Source organism: Porites lutea, chromosome 1, assembly GCF_958299795.1.
Source record: "Porites lutea chromosome 1, jaPorLute2.1, whole genome shotgun sequence".
Classification (NCBI taxonomy): Eukaryota; Metazoa; Cnidaria; class Anthozoa; order Scleractinia; family Poritidae; genus Porites; species Porites lutea.
Window position 1 is genome coordinate 5287908 of NC_133201.1, and position 15736 is coordinate 5303643.

At 41.6% G+C, this 15736-nt stretch overlaps 2 protein-coding genes across 2 annotated transcripts in view; one reads left to right on the forward strand and one right to left on the reverse strand.

Moving 5' to 3' along the window:
* LOC140936593 (uncharacterized) overlaps positions 1 to 15736 on the reverse strand; it is a 167774-nt gene that overhangs the window by 49817 nt on the left and 102221 nt on the right. The window contains exons 82-97 of the mRNA XM_073386122.1: positions 15144 to 15409; positions 14450 to 14738; positions 13705 to 14004; positions 12500 to 12748; positions 11159 to 11719; positions 10202 to 10753; positions 9112 to 9648; positions 7937 to 8044; positions 6189 to 6620; positions 5412 to 5731; positions 5007 to 5232; positions 3917 to 4480; positions 3128 to 3349; positions 2187 to 2440; positions 982 to 1216; positions 135 to 553 (exon numbers count right to left, since the gene is read on the reverse strand). Coding sequence (XP_073242223.1) covers positions 135 to 553; positions 982 to 1216; positions 2187 to 2440; positions 3128 to 3349; positions 3917 to 4480; positions 5007 to 5232; positions 5412 to 5731; positions 6189 to 6620; positions 7937 to 8044; positions 9112 to 9648; positions 10202 to 10753; positions 11159 to 11719; positions 12500 to 12748; positions 13705 to 14004; positions 14450 to 14738; positions 15144 to 15409 — 5534 coding nt within the window. The remainder of the gene's footprint in view (positions 1 to 134; positions 554 to 981; positions 1217 to 2186; positions 2441 to 3127; positions 3350 to 3916; positions 4481 to 5006; positions 5233 to 5411; positions 5732 to 6188; positions 6621 to 7936; positions 8045 to 9111; positions 9649 to 10201; positions 10754 to 11158; positions 11720 to 12499; positions 12749 to 13704; positions 14005 to 14449; positions 14739 to 15143; positions 15410 to 15736) is intronic.
* Positions 1 to 15736, forward strand: part of LOC140943368 (protein LZIC-like) — a 296884-nt gene that overhangs the window by 10618 nt on the left and 270530 nt on the right. The gene's annotated exons all lie outside the window — the stretch shown is intronic.

A 15736-nucleotide genomic window follows, 5' to 3' on the forward strand; every position in this document is an offset into this window, starting at 1 on the left:
GCCCGGCGAATGCGATCATATTCTTACTGCTTGTTAGTGGCCACATTGACAGGGTTCCAAGACATAACTACAGACTTCTTGATAACAAAACTACGAACAAATAATATAAGACCATAATAGGAACTTCTACCCACCTTTATTCCTAAATTCTCCAAGAACTTGGCATAACGTAAAACAACATTCTCGTCCCCGACGGTATTCCGGTCCACAATTACCACTAAGAATTTTCTGACATTTGGTCTCTCCCCTATATAGCCCGGCTTGAAGAGGTCTGCAACCTTTTCCAGCGCCTTAGGGAGGTCCGGCCGGCCTCCAACTCTGACAATGCTACCCAAAAGACTGTTAAACTGTTCAGTGCTATTGAAGCTCTGTGCGAACGTGATTCGAACGTAAGCTTCACTACCAAAAACCATGAGCGCATGGTGCACATAGTACATGCCATATGCCATAGTTATGTGCGTAATGGCGTTCTTCATGTAGGTGTATAGTTCGTTCGCGCTGGAACTGGTGGCGGAGATCGCGAAGGCAATGTCAATGGGATACGTGACCAGCACTGAAATTGAAAAAAATAAAGAATAAATCTTGCACATATATGACGTTTCATTCAGTGTTAATTTTATATTAGCCAATGCAAGTACAGTATATTCTCTTTTAAAAAGCAGACGACAACCCTTGTTAGCGTCCAAGAACTCTTACTACTTTCACGCACCCGCATTCCTTATGTAAACAGTCCCTTCCATCCTTACCCTTTGTAACCAAAACAATTTTTATAAACCTACGATGCATACTGGCATTGAATGAAATCATAAAACATTACATTAAGCAAAAAATTACCATGCCCAGCGCCCTCCCAGTAAATCCCCTGGGGTCCCTGAAATGTAATGAAGGAAAATGCTTACTGCTTTCTATCAGGTGAATTAAGGATTTAACTTTACCCGACTGGTACTTCATTATTCAACATGACTCGAGTAATAAACTAACCTTCTAAGTTGCAGATCTGATCGGAAATGTTTGTCGCTACAGTCATTATGCTTAATAAGGATGGCACTTGATAAGCGTAGCCTTCGCTAGACGCGATCTGTTTTACACTAGCTTCATCAACACCACTCCCTATCGCCACCACAAACACCCTCGTGTCAAGTGCCTTTAAAGTTCCGGACAGATCTGTAAGCAAAGCTTCATCATCTTCTAACTGTTCCGTTATGACAACGGCAGCCTACAAACAAAAAAGAAACGAAAAAAGCGACACACTGGCGTTAAAGGAATTCCTAGTAGAACTGTTGTTGTGTTTTACCATTGCCATGCCATTCCACATGGAATCTCCCAATAACTCTGTCTACACGACCTCGTCGTATTTACATTATTAGTCTTCAGAAAAAAATCCACCGTGGTGCACTATTTTCAACTCATGACCCTTGGATGACCACAATATCGGGATTTCATCGTACGTTGAAATATATGAAAGAAAGGTGATGCTTTTCGTCTTGCTCAGGGGTATAAAACGGAGATTTCAGCGTCGCTCAATAAGTTCGGGATGGAAAACCAATGTTTTTACTCCTTCAGGCATCGCTTAGGGTTATAAGCAATAAAAAACTCGCATAAACGCATTTAAAATTATCAAAGCTGTTATTTGATTGTCTCTTCTAGCATGGTCTCCTACATAGAAAAGGCACAGATTAATCATCTTTTAAGGTTTAAGTCACACTTTCATTAAACCTGAATCACAGACTTAATTTACCCTCGGTTAGACACGTCCTCGAAGCAGCGCCTTGATCCTTGTTCTGGGCCCCAAACGGAAATGTTTCGAATTTTCCTTCATCCATCGGCAAATCTATCAGGCCAATCATGGTGCGTACTTAAGTCCTGATACGCAGGTGGAGGCCCTGAACAAGGATTTCGGCGCTGTTTGGCAGACGGCCTTAACTAGTGTTTAGTTTCATCTGTGGCGCAGACTAACTTTCAGTGAGCATGTCCAACATTTGTCATGAAATTTGGTCACCCTCCAGGGATGAAAGGGTTAATACTTGGATTTGGGTATGGAAAGAACAGAAATGAGTTACAACAATAATCAACTTCATTCTCCTTCAGGAAGGCCACTACATTTTGGCCAGATGTTCGTTTTCAGTTTAAATCCATCTTAATAACAAGAACAAAAAATAAAAGCGCCACCTAATACTGCAGCTTACCTTTGCGACATCTGGCCTTAGGAACCCTGCAATACTAGGCAAAGATGAGTTTATGTACGAATTAAAAGAGCTAAAAGTTTCCAAGGCATCCAATGGCAAGACAAGATCATCTGATAATCCCAAAGCTACGACTCCAATACGAGTGTCATTTTCACCAAGAAGGAATTTATCGACTATAGATTGTATGAAGTTTCCTTTTATTGACAGTTCTCCTCCTTCAACGATGAACAGCAGGTCAACAGGCTTACCACAAGCTACAAAACAAAAACAAATCAACACGCTTCAATGTTTGTCTTTCCCAGACGGATACAGCAGGACTTACATTCAGGGAATACAAAGGTTACAACCATGCAGTAGCAATGCTTGGGAACTGTTACTTATCAGGCCCCGGTTGTTGAAAAGTTTGACAGTACTACTATAAATCGCTCTCCAGTGGATAGGTATTAAGAAAACCAATTACGCTATCCACTAGATAGAGATTTATCCATTGGTTAGTGTTATCCAACTTTTCAACAACGGCAGCGTGGTCAACAGGTGTTTATCAGACTTGACACGACTCACACATCCTTCTCCCGCTACCACAGTTGTGAGGACACCGAGATCGCATGCAATGACAACTTTGAGGGTGGAAAGAGGATGGAACCCCTTTTATTTGCATTATTCTCCCTTCAAAACTTTATTAGGTTACGAAAGGGTTTATATAACCTGTACAGCTGTACCTCTGCTCTCTCACGCTACCATCTACAGCGAAAGTCTAGTCACCATTTAACTACTGGTTGCACCGTGCAAAAAATGCAAAAAAATCCTAGCCTTAAAATTCACTTAAACTATATCACTTAGATGGAACTTAATTGGTCTGGGTGGGTAGCAAAGCTGTTGCTTCCAGTGGCAGGTATAACAAAAGGACTGAATCACAAGGAAGGCGGTATTTTTGTTAATACCTTCACAGACGCCATCTCTAACAAAATTTATTTTCATCTTTATCCTGCAAGATTCAGCTATCATACTGCAGTTGTTTGGATAGGTGTTCTCATCACTTGCACATACAGGACTGTAGACAGGCGGACAGTCATCGCGACAAACGCACTCAGTGGTTCCATTAGGATGGAGAATACACTTGCCGCCAAAATCACATTCTCTGGACAAGCATGGGTCTGCTAAAGCTAAAACAAAAACATTAAGCTTCTTTTTAATAATTTTACAGCAGTGTCCGCTGCGAATTGAATTTACATTCGTCTTGCTGTATGCTTGCAATGTTGTGTAAATCGTTTACCTAGAACTTAATCGCCCCAGTTTCTCGGCATTTAATACATCTTGCTAATGCCATGCTGGAGTAGTAAGAGTTGGGTATTTGGTACAAATTTGTCAATGGCTTGCTGCTGGGATTTCTAGTGCTTACGTGGATGAGGGGAGGATGGTTTACAAAAGGGAGGTACAGGCCGCGAAAACATGGCGGCGCGAAATGACTATCCTGGGGAATTGTTTGTCTTTATGGGATGTAAATAAAAATTGCCAACCAAAATGACAGTGACAGTAAGAAATAGCTGACTATGCCGCTTAGGCAAGTCGCATGTAAGGACGGCCGATATTGCAAGCCTCCTAGCCGAGTATCCTGTTAAGCCAGGGATACCCCAAAAGGACTGCACAACCTGCGAGATGCAACATAGTACGGGATCGTACCCAAATAATAAAGTTTACACTAGGCTATTCCGTTCTACGGAGTTATTTACCTAGCCCCAACATATCCCAGATGTCCTTGGCAACTTTAGTTGGATCAACATCCTTGTCAGTTACCAAGACGCTGCTATTTTTCTTGTCTGGCGTCAGAGGGCCAAGTTCATTCGGATCAGCCTCGTCACCAATGGCAACAGTAACAAACTTCACCTTGTTGCGTTCATATTCATCGACAACCTTTTCTAATTGACTTTCGGTGTTAACAGACTTCCGGTCAATCATAATCACGATGATTTTTCGAGAATCAGGCCTCGCGCCCCCGCTTGGCTGGAAAAACAACATCTTTGACGTCTGCAAGGCGTCGACAATGTTCGGTCCTCCACTGGGCGATTCCGCTCCTTGTATTACTGAAATGAGAGTATCCTTTTCTACCTTTTGGAAGGTACGTATTATGTTGGCGTCTTGTCCAAAGACCACCATGGCGTAAAGATGTTTTCTGACACCATGTTCTTCGATGATGGATTTAATCACAGATTTGATGACTTTGAAATTGTCATCACCTGTTACAGCTGTTGCACTGACAACAAACGCGATGTCTAACTTCGTAAACCTGGTTGTCTCTAAAAAAGGGAAAAAGTTAATAACATGTTAAAGACGAATTCGTAACACTCTCATAAAAAGTAGCTCGGATCAACGGATTTAACGTATTGAGGTATTCTTGGCAGTCAAGAAGGAAATTACCGACTGACTGTCAAGTCGGTAAGTTACCAGCGTCTTGTTCTTCTACGCTGAAGATGGAGACAAGTTCCTCAATTGTTCTAGCATTCAACCGATTATCGGCTTGTTTTGTTTTGTGATGATATTTAAATTTTTCCCCAAATACAGTTAAAAACGGTGTACGAACAGAAATTTCAGTCTTTTCATTAACAAAAAAAAGGTTCCCCACTTCGCATGAGCAAGGCCTTTTCGATATAAATGAAAACTACGAAGCAAAAATTTTGGCAAAAAGTTTTCATTTGAATGTCACTGCGTTGAAAAATGTAGAGCATCTCGCTGTTACTTAATTAAGGTATGGAAGTGTCAATTAGAAAAATAAAGACGTCAACAAGCACGTTAGATAAATAAAGCAAACTAGATAGTTGTTACCATCCACCAATTTGTCTTGAATCTTAATTGCAATCTTCGTCGCGTGGTCTGTGTCATTTGCCTTTATCACTTCCTCATCCGGGAATATCTTTTCTAACTCAGGAGCAGGCCTATTTCCTATCGCAACAGGAATTGTGACAATGAATCCCTTGATCAAGTCTTTTGCAGCCTTCTGTATGGCGAGCTTATCGTTTCCGGTCGAGGCATCAGTGATAACAACAAGAACCTAAGTAACCAAACAATAATAGAAGGGATATGTTTTGATGAAATCCACGGAAGGACGAGGCGAAAAAAATGTTTGAGACGAAGGCGTATAAAACATCTCAATCAACTGAAGAAGGGACAACAATAGAATGCATAGGTGTCTGAAAAGCAAATATTCCTGAACAGAGAACATGTTCTCACCTTTCGCGCATCTTTCCTCGTGGGCTCACTTTGAAGCATAGTCTTGGCCAGAACAAGGGCCTTGTCTAGAGCAGGGTCGTCGGTGTTAGATTCGATAGAGCCAATGTACTTCTGCAATTTGTTAAGATCAGCATGGTTGTCTGTAACTTGAATCTTTATAGCCGCATCCTTGCCAAAGACAATAAGCCCGTATCTGACTCTGTTGCTGAAAAATCGCTGCGTTATTTCCTTGACAACGTCTAGAATTAAGTCGAAGTTGCTGTCCCTTGGCATTGCGCTGATAGCAAAGACAAGGTCCATCTTTGGTACTTTGGGAGTAGCTTAAAAAATAAACAGCACACATCATTTGGCTTCTTCTGCTGGCAGTAGTCTCGAAAGGCATTTTTTCCACACGCTATAGAAATTAGTTTTACAAAGGTAAAAAGTAAGAATTCTTCTCCACGGGGGTTAGAGCATGGAGAAACTGCCAGGCTTAGCAGTTCAAAAACCCTTATTTCAACCCATGTTAATCGTCATCAATTTTGCCCATCTGGCCTTCATAAGTATCTTGTAACCTAATCCTTCCATTGATGTTGTAAGCGTCAGTTGTACGTCTTGGTTAATTTGCTGGCCAGTTAGCAATAATTGAATGTCGATGAATTTCGCGAAAAACGTTCAAACGGCTGAAAGTTACAGAATTGAGGCAAGTCTCAACAATTCCTTTACCTTTACTGTTTAAAACGTAATTCTAAATCAGTGGAAACTAACTCAGCAGAGAAATGAGGAGAACTACAGTACCTATAAACACTTTATCCATGACGAGTCCAGCAAGATCTTTTGGGTCGACATCTTTGGGGACATCCACAAGCACTTCTCTGTAAGGTGAAACGCCCGCGATTTCTGTCGGATCAATTTCGTCACCAATGGCAACAGGAACAACTTTAACGTCATCATATTCCAAGTCTCTAGCTTCCTTCCATACTGTTTGCTGATCTCCAATCGGTGACTTGTCGGCAATGACTACAAGAACCTTTTTAGCATCCTTACGCGCGCTAATCTGGAACAAGGTCTTAGCTTTCTGAAGAGCTTTCTCCAAAGCAGGCGTCCCTCGTTCAATCGGCATTTTTTCCAACGTGCTCAGCCAATTTTGCAGGGATGGCAAAGTCCTGTTAAAACTGATGACTACCTTAGCGCTTGAGCCATAAGCTATCACAGTGTAACGAAGGTTACCTAAAAGTTCGATCAAAGACATCTCACATTATCATTATTGGTGTAATTCGTACAAAGGGCGTAAGAGGAAACTGAAAAAGATGGATAGGGTAGCACATATGTGTTATTGACAGAACGCGAAGTCAAGATGGCTGGATATTGGCCAAGTTCATTTTTATGTCTTTTATGGACCGAGGCGAAGTCCCATCTTGCAAGCTTGGCTAGCCAATCAGAACAGAGGATTCACTTCAAGTCGCCCACTCGCGGATTCAACCATATAATAAATTGCTTTTATTAAAAGCTGAATCATTGGATAATGCAATTCTAGAGCTCTGAATGGCTTAGCCATTCATTCAGCTCTGAATGGCTTAGCCATTCATTTTGTAGGCGTTTTTAATAAAACAAATACTCCACTCGCGCTTGTTGGATATGAGATGATTATAGCTCATATCCAACGCGCACCCGTAGAATAATAGTTAATTATACAGTGGACTTTCTCTTAACGGACACCTCTGTAAAACGGACCCCAAGAGTTGGTCTCTTCCTTTCTTTACTCTCATCGTTTCATTGCCAGGTCTAGACCTTGAGATAACGGCTGGGGGGGCGGGGGGGGGGGGGGGTCATCCAGACTCTTAGATAAAGGTGCGGCCCGGTCTCCCCCCAATTTTTTTTTCAGTTTGGTCCAAAGATAAGGGGGGCGGCCCCCCGGGCCCCTTCCCTGGATCCGCCACCGCTTTTGACTCTGTATAAGACGGACATCTCTCTAAGAAGGACACTTAGTACCGGCCTCAAAGGTTGTCCGTCATAGAGAGAGTTAACTGTACACCTTTTCTGCATTCCTCTAAACAAAGGCCCGAACTTGAGGCTTGGGGTGATAAAATACAGTCATTTGAATAAAATGGCCCACACAAGCCTTAAGCTTTGTGCCAGTGTATTTTCTCACTAGAGTGGGTTTCAAAAAAGGTCTATTCATAACCCAAACGATTTGTATAAAGCTGGCAAGTTACATTGTGCAGGGCTCGTAAAAAGTCTCGTTCGGTAGTCCGGGACAAGTAGATTTTCTCGCTGGTCAAGTAACTCTTAAAGCTGACTTGCCCAAGGGTCTAGACAAGTCATCTCTGACAAAATTATTAACTAAGACGAGCAAGCTAGAGGGGGCCCCAGGCAAGCAAAATGCGAGAGCTGCTTGTCCAAAGGACAAGATTTAATTCAAGGTTTTTTCGAGCCTTGATTGTGGCTGATCAAATTAAACTAGCATAAGTTATAAATAGCTGCTGACTTTGAAAAACCCTGTGTGTTGTCAGCCTGTGTGGTGTTATGACTTAGGAGTGACTTACCTACACCATATTTCTTTATTATGGTGGTAACGGCTTCTTTTACTTTCCTGAACGTATCCTCAGCATTTAGAGCAGTGGTGCTTATGGCAAAGCCAAGGTCAACTTTTTCTGAAACACAAACATACAATGTTACGTTATGTTACAAAGTTTTCACAAAGAGGCTTCAAATACGAAGGAGAACATTGTTTGAAGTAGTAACTGACGAGTATCGCGTTGAAAAATGAAATACATAGCGACAAAAAAACTTTTGTGCCACTAGAATTGTACTTGTCATCGGAATATTGGAGGAGTATTAAAGAGCTGGAAAACTGATACCTTTGGCAGAGTTCACACTTGGTACCCGGGCACGGTGCCCGAATACGGTACTCGTTGGGCGCTAATGTGAACACACCTTTTTTTAAAGCACCCACGCTAGAATTCGGGTGCGGTACCGGTGCCCGAGTACCAGGTCTCGACCTTGTACTTGGGCACAACAGTGGGCACCGGCTCCCTGTGTGCAAACAATTTTTGTAAGTTCCTGGCAGTCCACTGCTTTGTTCTCGGTGCTAAGCTCATATTTCAAAATGTCGTCTGACGGGGCGAAATGGAGTAACCATATAGACAGTCACATATCAGGTACTCAAAGTGTGAACACAACACCATTTTGTGCCAGTACTCAGGCACTGGTTCCCGAGCACCAAGTGTGGACAGCCCCTTAGGCAGCGTTCACACTCGGTGCCCTGGGACGGTGCCCTAGTACGGTACTCGCTGGTCGCTAATGTGAAACCCCACACTAGAATTTGGGCACGGTGACAGGGCACAAAAGTGGGAACCGGATTCCCGTGTGTGCACTGTGTTATTATTGGTTCTGGGGCAGTCCACTGCTAAGCTCGTGTTTCAGAGTGAGAATTACTATGTACACAGAACCCCACACTAGAATTCGGGCACGGTGACAGGGCACAAAAGTGGGAACCGGATTCATGTGTGTGCACTGTGTTATTATTGGTTCTGGGGCAGTCCACTGCTAAGCTCGTGTTTCAGAGTGAGAATTACTATGTACACAGTTACATATCAGGTACTCGAGGTGTGTCGGTATCCAGGCACTAGTTCCCAGGTCAAGTGTGGACAGTTCCCAAGTTAACAAGCCAATTCCATAGTTTAATGATATTGATTCGAAAAAAGGTGCTGTTCCTTACCATTGAGCACCACGTCCACAAACATATTTACAACCTCCTTGGGCCTGCTTGTCTTGTCTGGCGTGATAACCTCTGTCGAAACAGGATCAAACTCGTCGCCAAGCGCTATGGCGATAACCCGAACACCGTCATCCTTCAGCTTTCTAGCGGCGAACTGAACTTCGTCTTCAGTACTGTCCGATGTTCTGTCTGTAATAACAACTAACACCCTGCTGGCGTTCGGTCGGGCATCTTCGGCAACCGCAAATAGGTACCGCACTTCTTCAAGTGCTTTATTTAGAGCCGCACTGCCAACTCCTTTCTTCACACCATCAACTATTACACCAAATTCCTCTTCAGTGTCAAAGACATTGTCGAATCTTATCTTAACCTCAGGACTGGCGCCATATGTTACGAGACTGTACCTGACACGGAAGAGCCCGAATTTTTTAACAGTTCCCATGATTATTTCTTTCACTTTTTCCAAGTTCTCATCTTGGTCCACAGCTGTTGTGCTTATGACAAATGCGAGATTAATTTCTGGCACAAAGATTGATTCTAGAGTAAAGAAGGTTTTAGGTTAGTAACTTGTGTAAATTTTTTATAACCATTTTTTCATACGTCAAGATCTGCTTCCATCTACGACATCTACAAAATGTAAAGGATAAAACAAATTCTTCAAACTATTTACCGGTATATGAATCTGATCTTTTCTGAACTTCTGATCTTTTTACTCAAAATTTGTGCGGAATGGAAATCATTCTTTTTTCACGCCTTCCAAGGCTTGGTATGACCAACCCACCATTGTAACCATTCTCTTAATGTGAGGAAAGTTTCATAGCCTAAGCAAAGAGCGTTAACATTTAACATCTCAGAGATTTCATTAAAACCGTAATAGGATACCTCCACCAAGACAAAAATAATAGTAACAAGTTAAGGTGATAAAGGTGACTTTGGCAGAAAATTCATCATTAATTTTCATAGAATTGAGACTTGTTTTAAAACAAGTATACAAAAAATAAATTTATTTTTTTTAAGCAGGTGCGGAGCAATTATCTCAATAAGACATTAAAACGAACATAACAAAGGAATATGGAAAAGTAGGCATTACCTTCTAAAACTTTCTTCATTACTTGATTAACCAAATCCTTGTCAGAGACATTAACTGGTTTTTCGATGACATCATCCTTACGAGGTGTGAGTATTTCCAGTTCTTTGCTGTCGATCTCATCTCCCAAACCAACTGGTATTACCTTGATTTTATCCTCCTCAAGAAGAGACGATTGATCGCGAACCTCAGTCTCGCTGCTGTCAGATTTCTTGTCGGTTATCACTACCAAAACCCTTTTTACTCCGGGTCGTGCATAACTGTCAAATATTTCCTTGGCCTTCTGAAGTGCAGCATCCAGCGCGGAACCAGAAGCTCTCTTGAACTGTGAAATGGAGGATTTTAAGCGTTCATCGTTCGGGAAAACATCGTTGAATTGAATCTTAACATCAGGAACAGAACCAAAGACAATGACGCTGTAGTGAATTCTCTCTTTACCATACAGGTCCACTACATCTGAAATTACACGTTTCATCTTTCCAAAAATGGCGTCTGACTGAGCAGCATTAGCACTGATGGCAAATACGAGATCAACTTCTGGTATAATGGGCAGATCTGTAACGATAAAAAAGAGAAACCAGAGGGACAAAAAATCAAAACTTGGTCCGTTGAGTAAAGGCAAGCCAAACGACCAAAAGTTACCCAGGTTTCTGTTGCACGAGACTCCTAAGAAGAAACCTAACCCCCTTCCCTAACATACTAGGAAATAAAGGTCCTAGGCAAAAGATGGCCAAGGCTACAACCTGCATCTCCACATTCTCAGTCTGACCGATAAGTTGTAAAACAACGCCATTGTGGCCTCATAACTCAAGAAGCTGAAACTAACATTCAAGAGATAAGAATATACAGAAAAAGAAAGCATGAATGCCTGTGTAGTGTTATTTAGAAATTTCTTTCCAGTAGTGACTATCAATGACGTTTATGGGCGAGAAAGTGCAACAACAAACGCCTCGTTCTTACTTTTTAGCACAGTATCCATAACCTCTTCTCCCATTTTTTCTGGGTCTTTGAAGACTGTATCGCCCTTGATAAGGTTTCCCTTGTTAGGAACAATCTTTATCAGCTCGTTAGGATCCGATTCTGTTCCCACAGCTACAGCGATCACCTTGATCATCTTATCTTCCAGGAGTTTGGCAGCCTTCTTAAGCATCCCAAGACTGTTAGAAGTTTTACTTCCAACAAAGACAACAAGAAATTTCCTAGCTCTAGGCCGAAAGGAAGCGTTATCAAAAATGTTCACTGCTTTGTCAAGAGCCTTCTCCAAGTCTGGTTGCCCAGATGGTCGACGAATGCTCATGACATATTCCTTAAGTTTCTCTAACGTGTCAAACTCTCCAAATCTCGCCACTGGGCTTGGTTCAGTACCAAATGCAATTACAGAATAGTGTATTCGGTCGTAGTCTTTGTATTTTTCGATGATACTGCTCACAGCTTCCTTCATCTTCTTGAACGTTTCATCTGCATCCGAATCCAAGGTGCTTATAGCAAAACATATATCGATTTCTGGAATACCTGGGGATGCTAAGAATAAATAATATAGCGATAAATTACAAGAAACCATGGGGGAAGTATCTCAAAGTGGGATGAATGAAGCGGGATGGTTAAAAAATCTGCAATTTCTCTAAACCTTTAAAAGTAGAAGCCATGGAAGCGGAGCTTGTACAGGTGAAGAATCATCACAGCGGCGGTTTCCTAGCCCATTTAACACCTCATCGCCGCTAAACATTCAAACCTTTGTAAACTAAAAAGACTAAGGCTACCGAGGGACAGATGAAACAAGAATTTTCACTCCTATTGATTACAGTCATAAACTGCCCTACCGGAAAATTCAGCAGCAAATGTTTCCCCAGAATTTGAACATTGGGCTATGGCATTTAACACCCGCAACACCACCCCCCCACCTCCCCTCCCGGTTGGGGACGAATGGAATTCTTCAGGGTTAAATTATAAAAATTTCGGATTTCTTTAGGGCTAGGGTAAAAATATAGAATTCTTTGGGGGTGAAGCCTTCGTTTTTAACAAAATCTTCCTCAGGGATGAACAGGGAAAAATCACATTTTCAAGAAACTCTTCAGAGTTAAACTTATATTCTTCGGGGGTAGAACCCACATTTTACGGGGTGAAAGCAATTTTTATGGAATTCTCCAAGGGTAAGAAGAAAAGGTAAGTTCTCGACAGTCGGGGGGGGGGGGGGGGTGGGTAGGGAATGCCCTATCCGATTTTGTCTCCTCCACTAACGCAAAATACTCGGGATAATATTCACTGTCCTATCGTCATCCCGGACTCCATAGAGGCACTTACTGGCTTTCATGATGATCTGGTCTGCGACGTTTTCTGGGTCATCAGTCCTCTCAGCTTTCACTACGTCATCCTCATCAAAGGTGGCATTTGAAAGTTCTTTGATATCCGCTTCACTGCCCAGTGCCACAGGGATTACCCGGATGTTGTTATTTTCCACGAGAAGTGTGGCCTGTTTAATTTCGTCTTCAGTACTTTCTGAGGTTTGGTCAGAGATAACCACCAGCACTTTTTTGGCGTTAAGACGGCTCCCTTGATATCAAAAGGTAAAGCGTATCAAATATATACCGTAAAATTCCGAAAATAAGCCCCTCCAAATATAAGCCCCCCAAACCGGTAACGCAAAAAACCCTCCGTTAAATCGCCCCTCCAAATATAAGCCCTCCGGGGGCTTGTGCTTGGAAAATTACCCTCAAATACATGTACAAAGTAAAACAAAGCAAAAACGATAAATTTACTTTCAACCATAAGGCTAGCCCAATCGATTTTGAAACGCAAATTTCCCTCCGTAGATAAGCCCCTCCGAATATAAGTCCCTCCAAAAATAAGCCCCTCAAAAAGGGCTTTTGAAAAATATAAGCCCCGGGGCTTATTTTCGGAATTTTACAGTATATCAATGCAAACAGCATAACCAAGGCCATCGACAATTCTGTTTATACGGAGAGGAACCAGATAAGTTAAACAGGTTCGTTTAGTTAACAGGTCGTTAGTATCAAGTAGAGAGTCTGTTACTAAAAAATTCCTGGTGCCAGATAGAGGAGTTCTCGCATCAAAACATCTTCGTCCGTCCCCCTGTCCTTCCTAATTCTCATCGCCATAATCAATTACGTATTTGGGATGCTTCTTTAGAACTAGTCTAGTGACGAAACGTTCATGTTGTGCTCCCTAAGGGCGGATACCCGACGATCGCAGATTATTCCTTGAAATCTAATGTTGATTAGGTTCCTTTCAATAACTTCTCTAGCCAACACTATACTTTTAATTTGCTACTCATCACATAAGACTTAAGCTGGACTCATTTACTACTACGAATCTTTCTAAGAGGAATGAATTATCAATGAATAACACAGGCAATGACTCGGAAAAAGGAAAAACCGAGATGTCAAACAGGAGTCAAACCTATGACCTTCTGCTTACTAGTAAAAATGTTCTACTGCTGAGCCACATGACACCTGTGAGAGCTTAGACGATCCAACTAGAACCTGTACCTTCTTTGAACATTTCCTCTGCTTTCTCCATTGCATCTCGTAGTGAAGCACCATTTGCCTGCATTTTGCTTGCTGCAATGGCCTGAAGAAGTCTGTTAACATCATCAGAGATAGAACTAAACTGGAAATGAACAAAAGGCTTTTGCCCAAACGTCAGCAAAGCGTACTTGATTTTTCGGATGCCATATTTTTCAATGATTTTGTAAAGGACAGTTTTCACGTAGGCCATGTTATCATCTGATTCGGTGGAAGTAGTGCTGATGGCAAACAAAAGGTCCATTTCTGGTATAAAGATCCTCTCTGTGAGAGAAGAAAAAAGAGAGAGATTTTAAAACGGTCAAAATGCGATGTTCGAATTTTGGTATGGGAAGTAGCTGAAAAAACTAACCGTAGCTCTATACGGGTACGCTAAAGGTTCAGTATAGGCAAAAGAATGATTGTATGGTAGTGATAAGGTATGGAAATATAAGGGACCGACTTAACAGATGAAGATTAAGGGTCAAAAAATCCCCTTTGTGGCTAGCCTGAGAAAACAGCCGACATTTGGCGACGCTACCACTTCCCCGCCAAATCATTTGGCGGGGAAGTGGTAGCGTCGCCAAATGTCGGCTGTTTGTTAGGCTACTCTGTGGCCAGCAGATACAAATTGATAAAATAGACAGAAAGCATTATGAAAATAAAATTAAAAAAATATAAAGGAACGTGTTAAAAAATCTTGAGCTACACTGTTGCCCGAAGGACAAACCTTTGAATACTTGATCCATGATTTCCATCTTGATGTCTGCAGTATCATTGCTTATGCCAATTCTTATCAAGGTACTCGCGTCATCAGTAAGCTTTCCAAGTTCCATTTCATCAGCTTCGTCACCAAATGCTACAGGAATAACCGTGATCCTCATCTCTTGGAGCGGCTCCATCACTTCATTTAATTCGTTATCTGTGCTGTCAGACTTTTTGTCCGAAACGACTACTAAGACTTTCCTAGCATCGGATCTTCCTTCCTTTGAGAACATTTCGAGTGATGACTTCACCGCCTAAACACAAAGATTCGTTTCAGATTGGGGAGAGTGATAATCCAGAAAATATATTGGCAATTTAACGAATAGATATCAATGTCTACTCTGACAGGAAAATAACTGCTGCATATCCACAGAAATGTTCCCATGAATAAGTGATGTCTCTGATTGGTAAAATAAGTGCTCTCCTGTGATGCGGTATGATTTTGCTACTTAAGGGACTCGTCTAATGTTCATGTCCCAAAACTAATTCACTGAGTATTTAAAGCCCGGCACTTAAGGGGAAAAAAGCTAACAAATGACCATGATATAACCAAATGCAACCATCTGGAAGCATTATAATATGGTGGATATATTTTGCGCATACAAAACACAGAAAATTTAACACTTTCAGCTTTTTTAAAGTCTCATGATCCACTTTACCTCTGCAAGATCAGCACTGTTTTTGTCAGCTGGAAAGTTATTTATGACTGCCATCAGTTTATCGTCGGTGTCATGGTAGTCACCTAAGCGCACTGTTATTTGTGGCGGTTTTCCAAAGAGCAGGACGCCATAATGGATGCGTTCACGGCCAAACTCGTCAATGATTGAGCTGATAACATCCTTGGTTTTTTGGTAGTTCTCATCTCCTCTTGTGGCTCTTGTACTGATTGCTATGATCATATCTACCTTCTGGATTGGCGGATGATCTAATGCAAGAGATGTACTGAACTTAAGTAAAAAAAATACACGGAGTCAGTCTTCTGCCTGTTTGTTCCTATTCTGACTCCTGACTTCTCTTTCTCTCCTCTCTATGACTGAATGATGTTGATTTTGTCTGAGGAACTGCGAACAGTGAACTGCGGCAAATTTTAACCCTGCTGTTTAAATTTAGAATTCTTACCAAAATGAATAATCATAAAATTGCTTAATCATCGATATTTGCTTTATTTTATCCTTGAACTTTCGCTTAAATAATAATATTATTCAAGTGCTAGCTAGAATGTAACTTTGCAATCGCGAATATTGTGAAACCG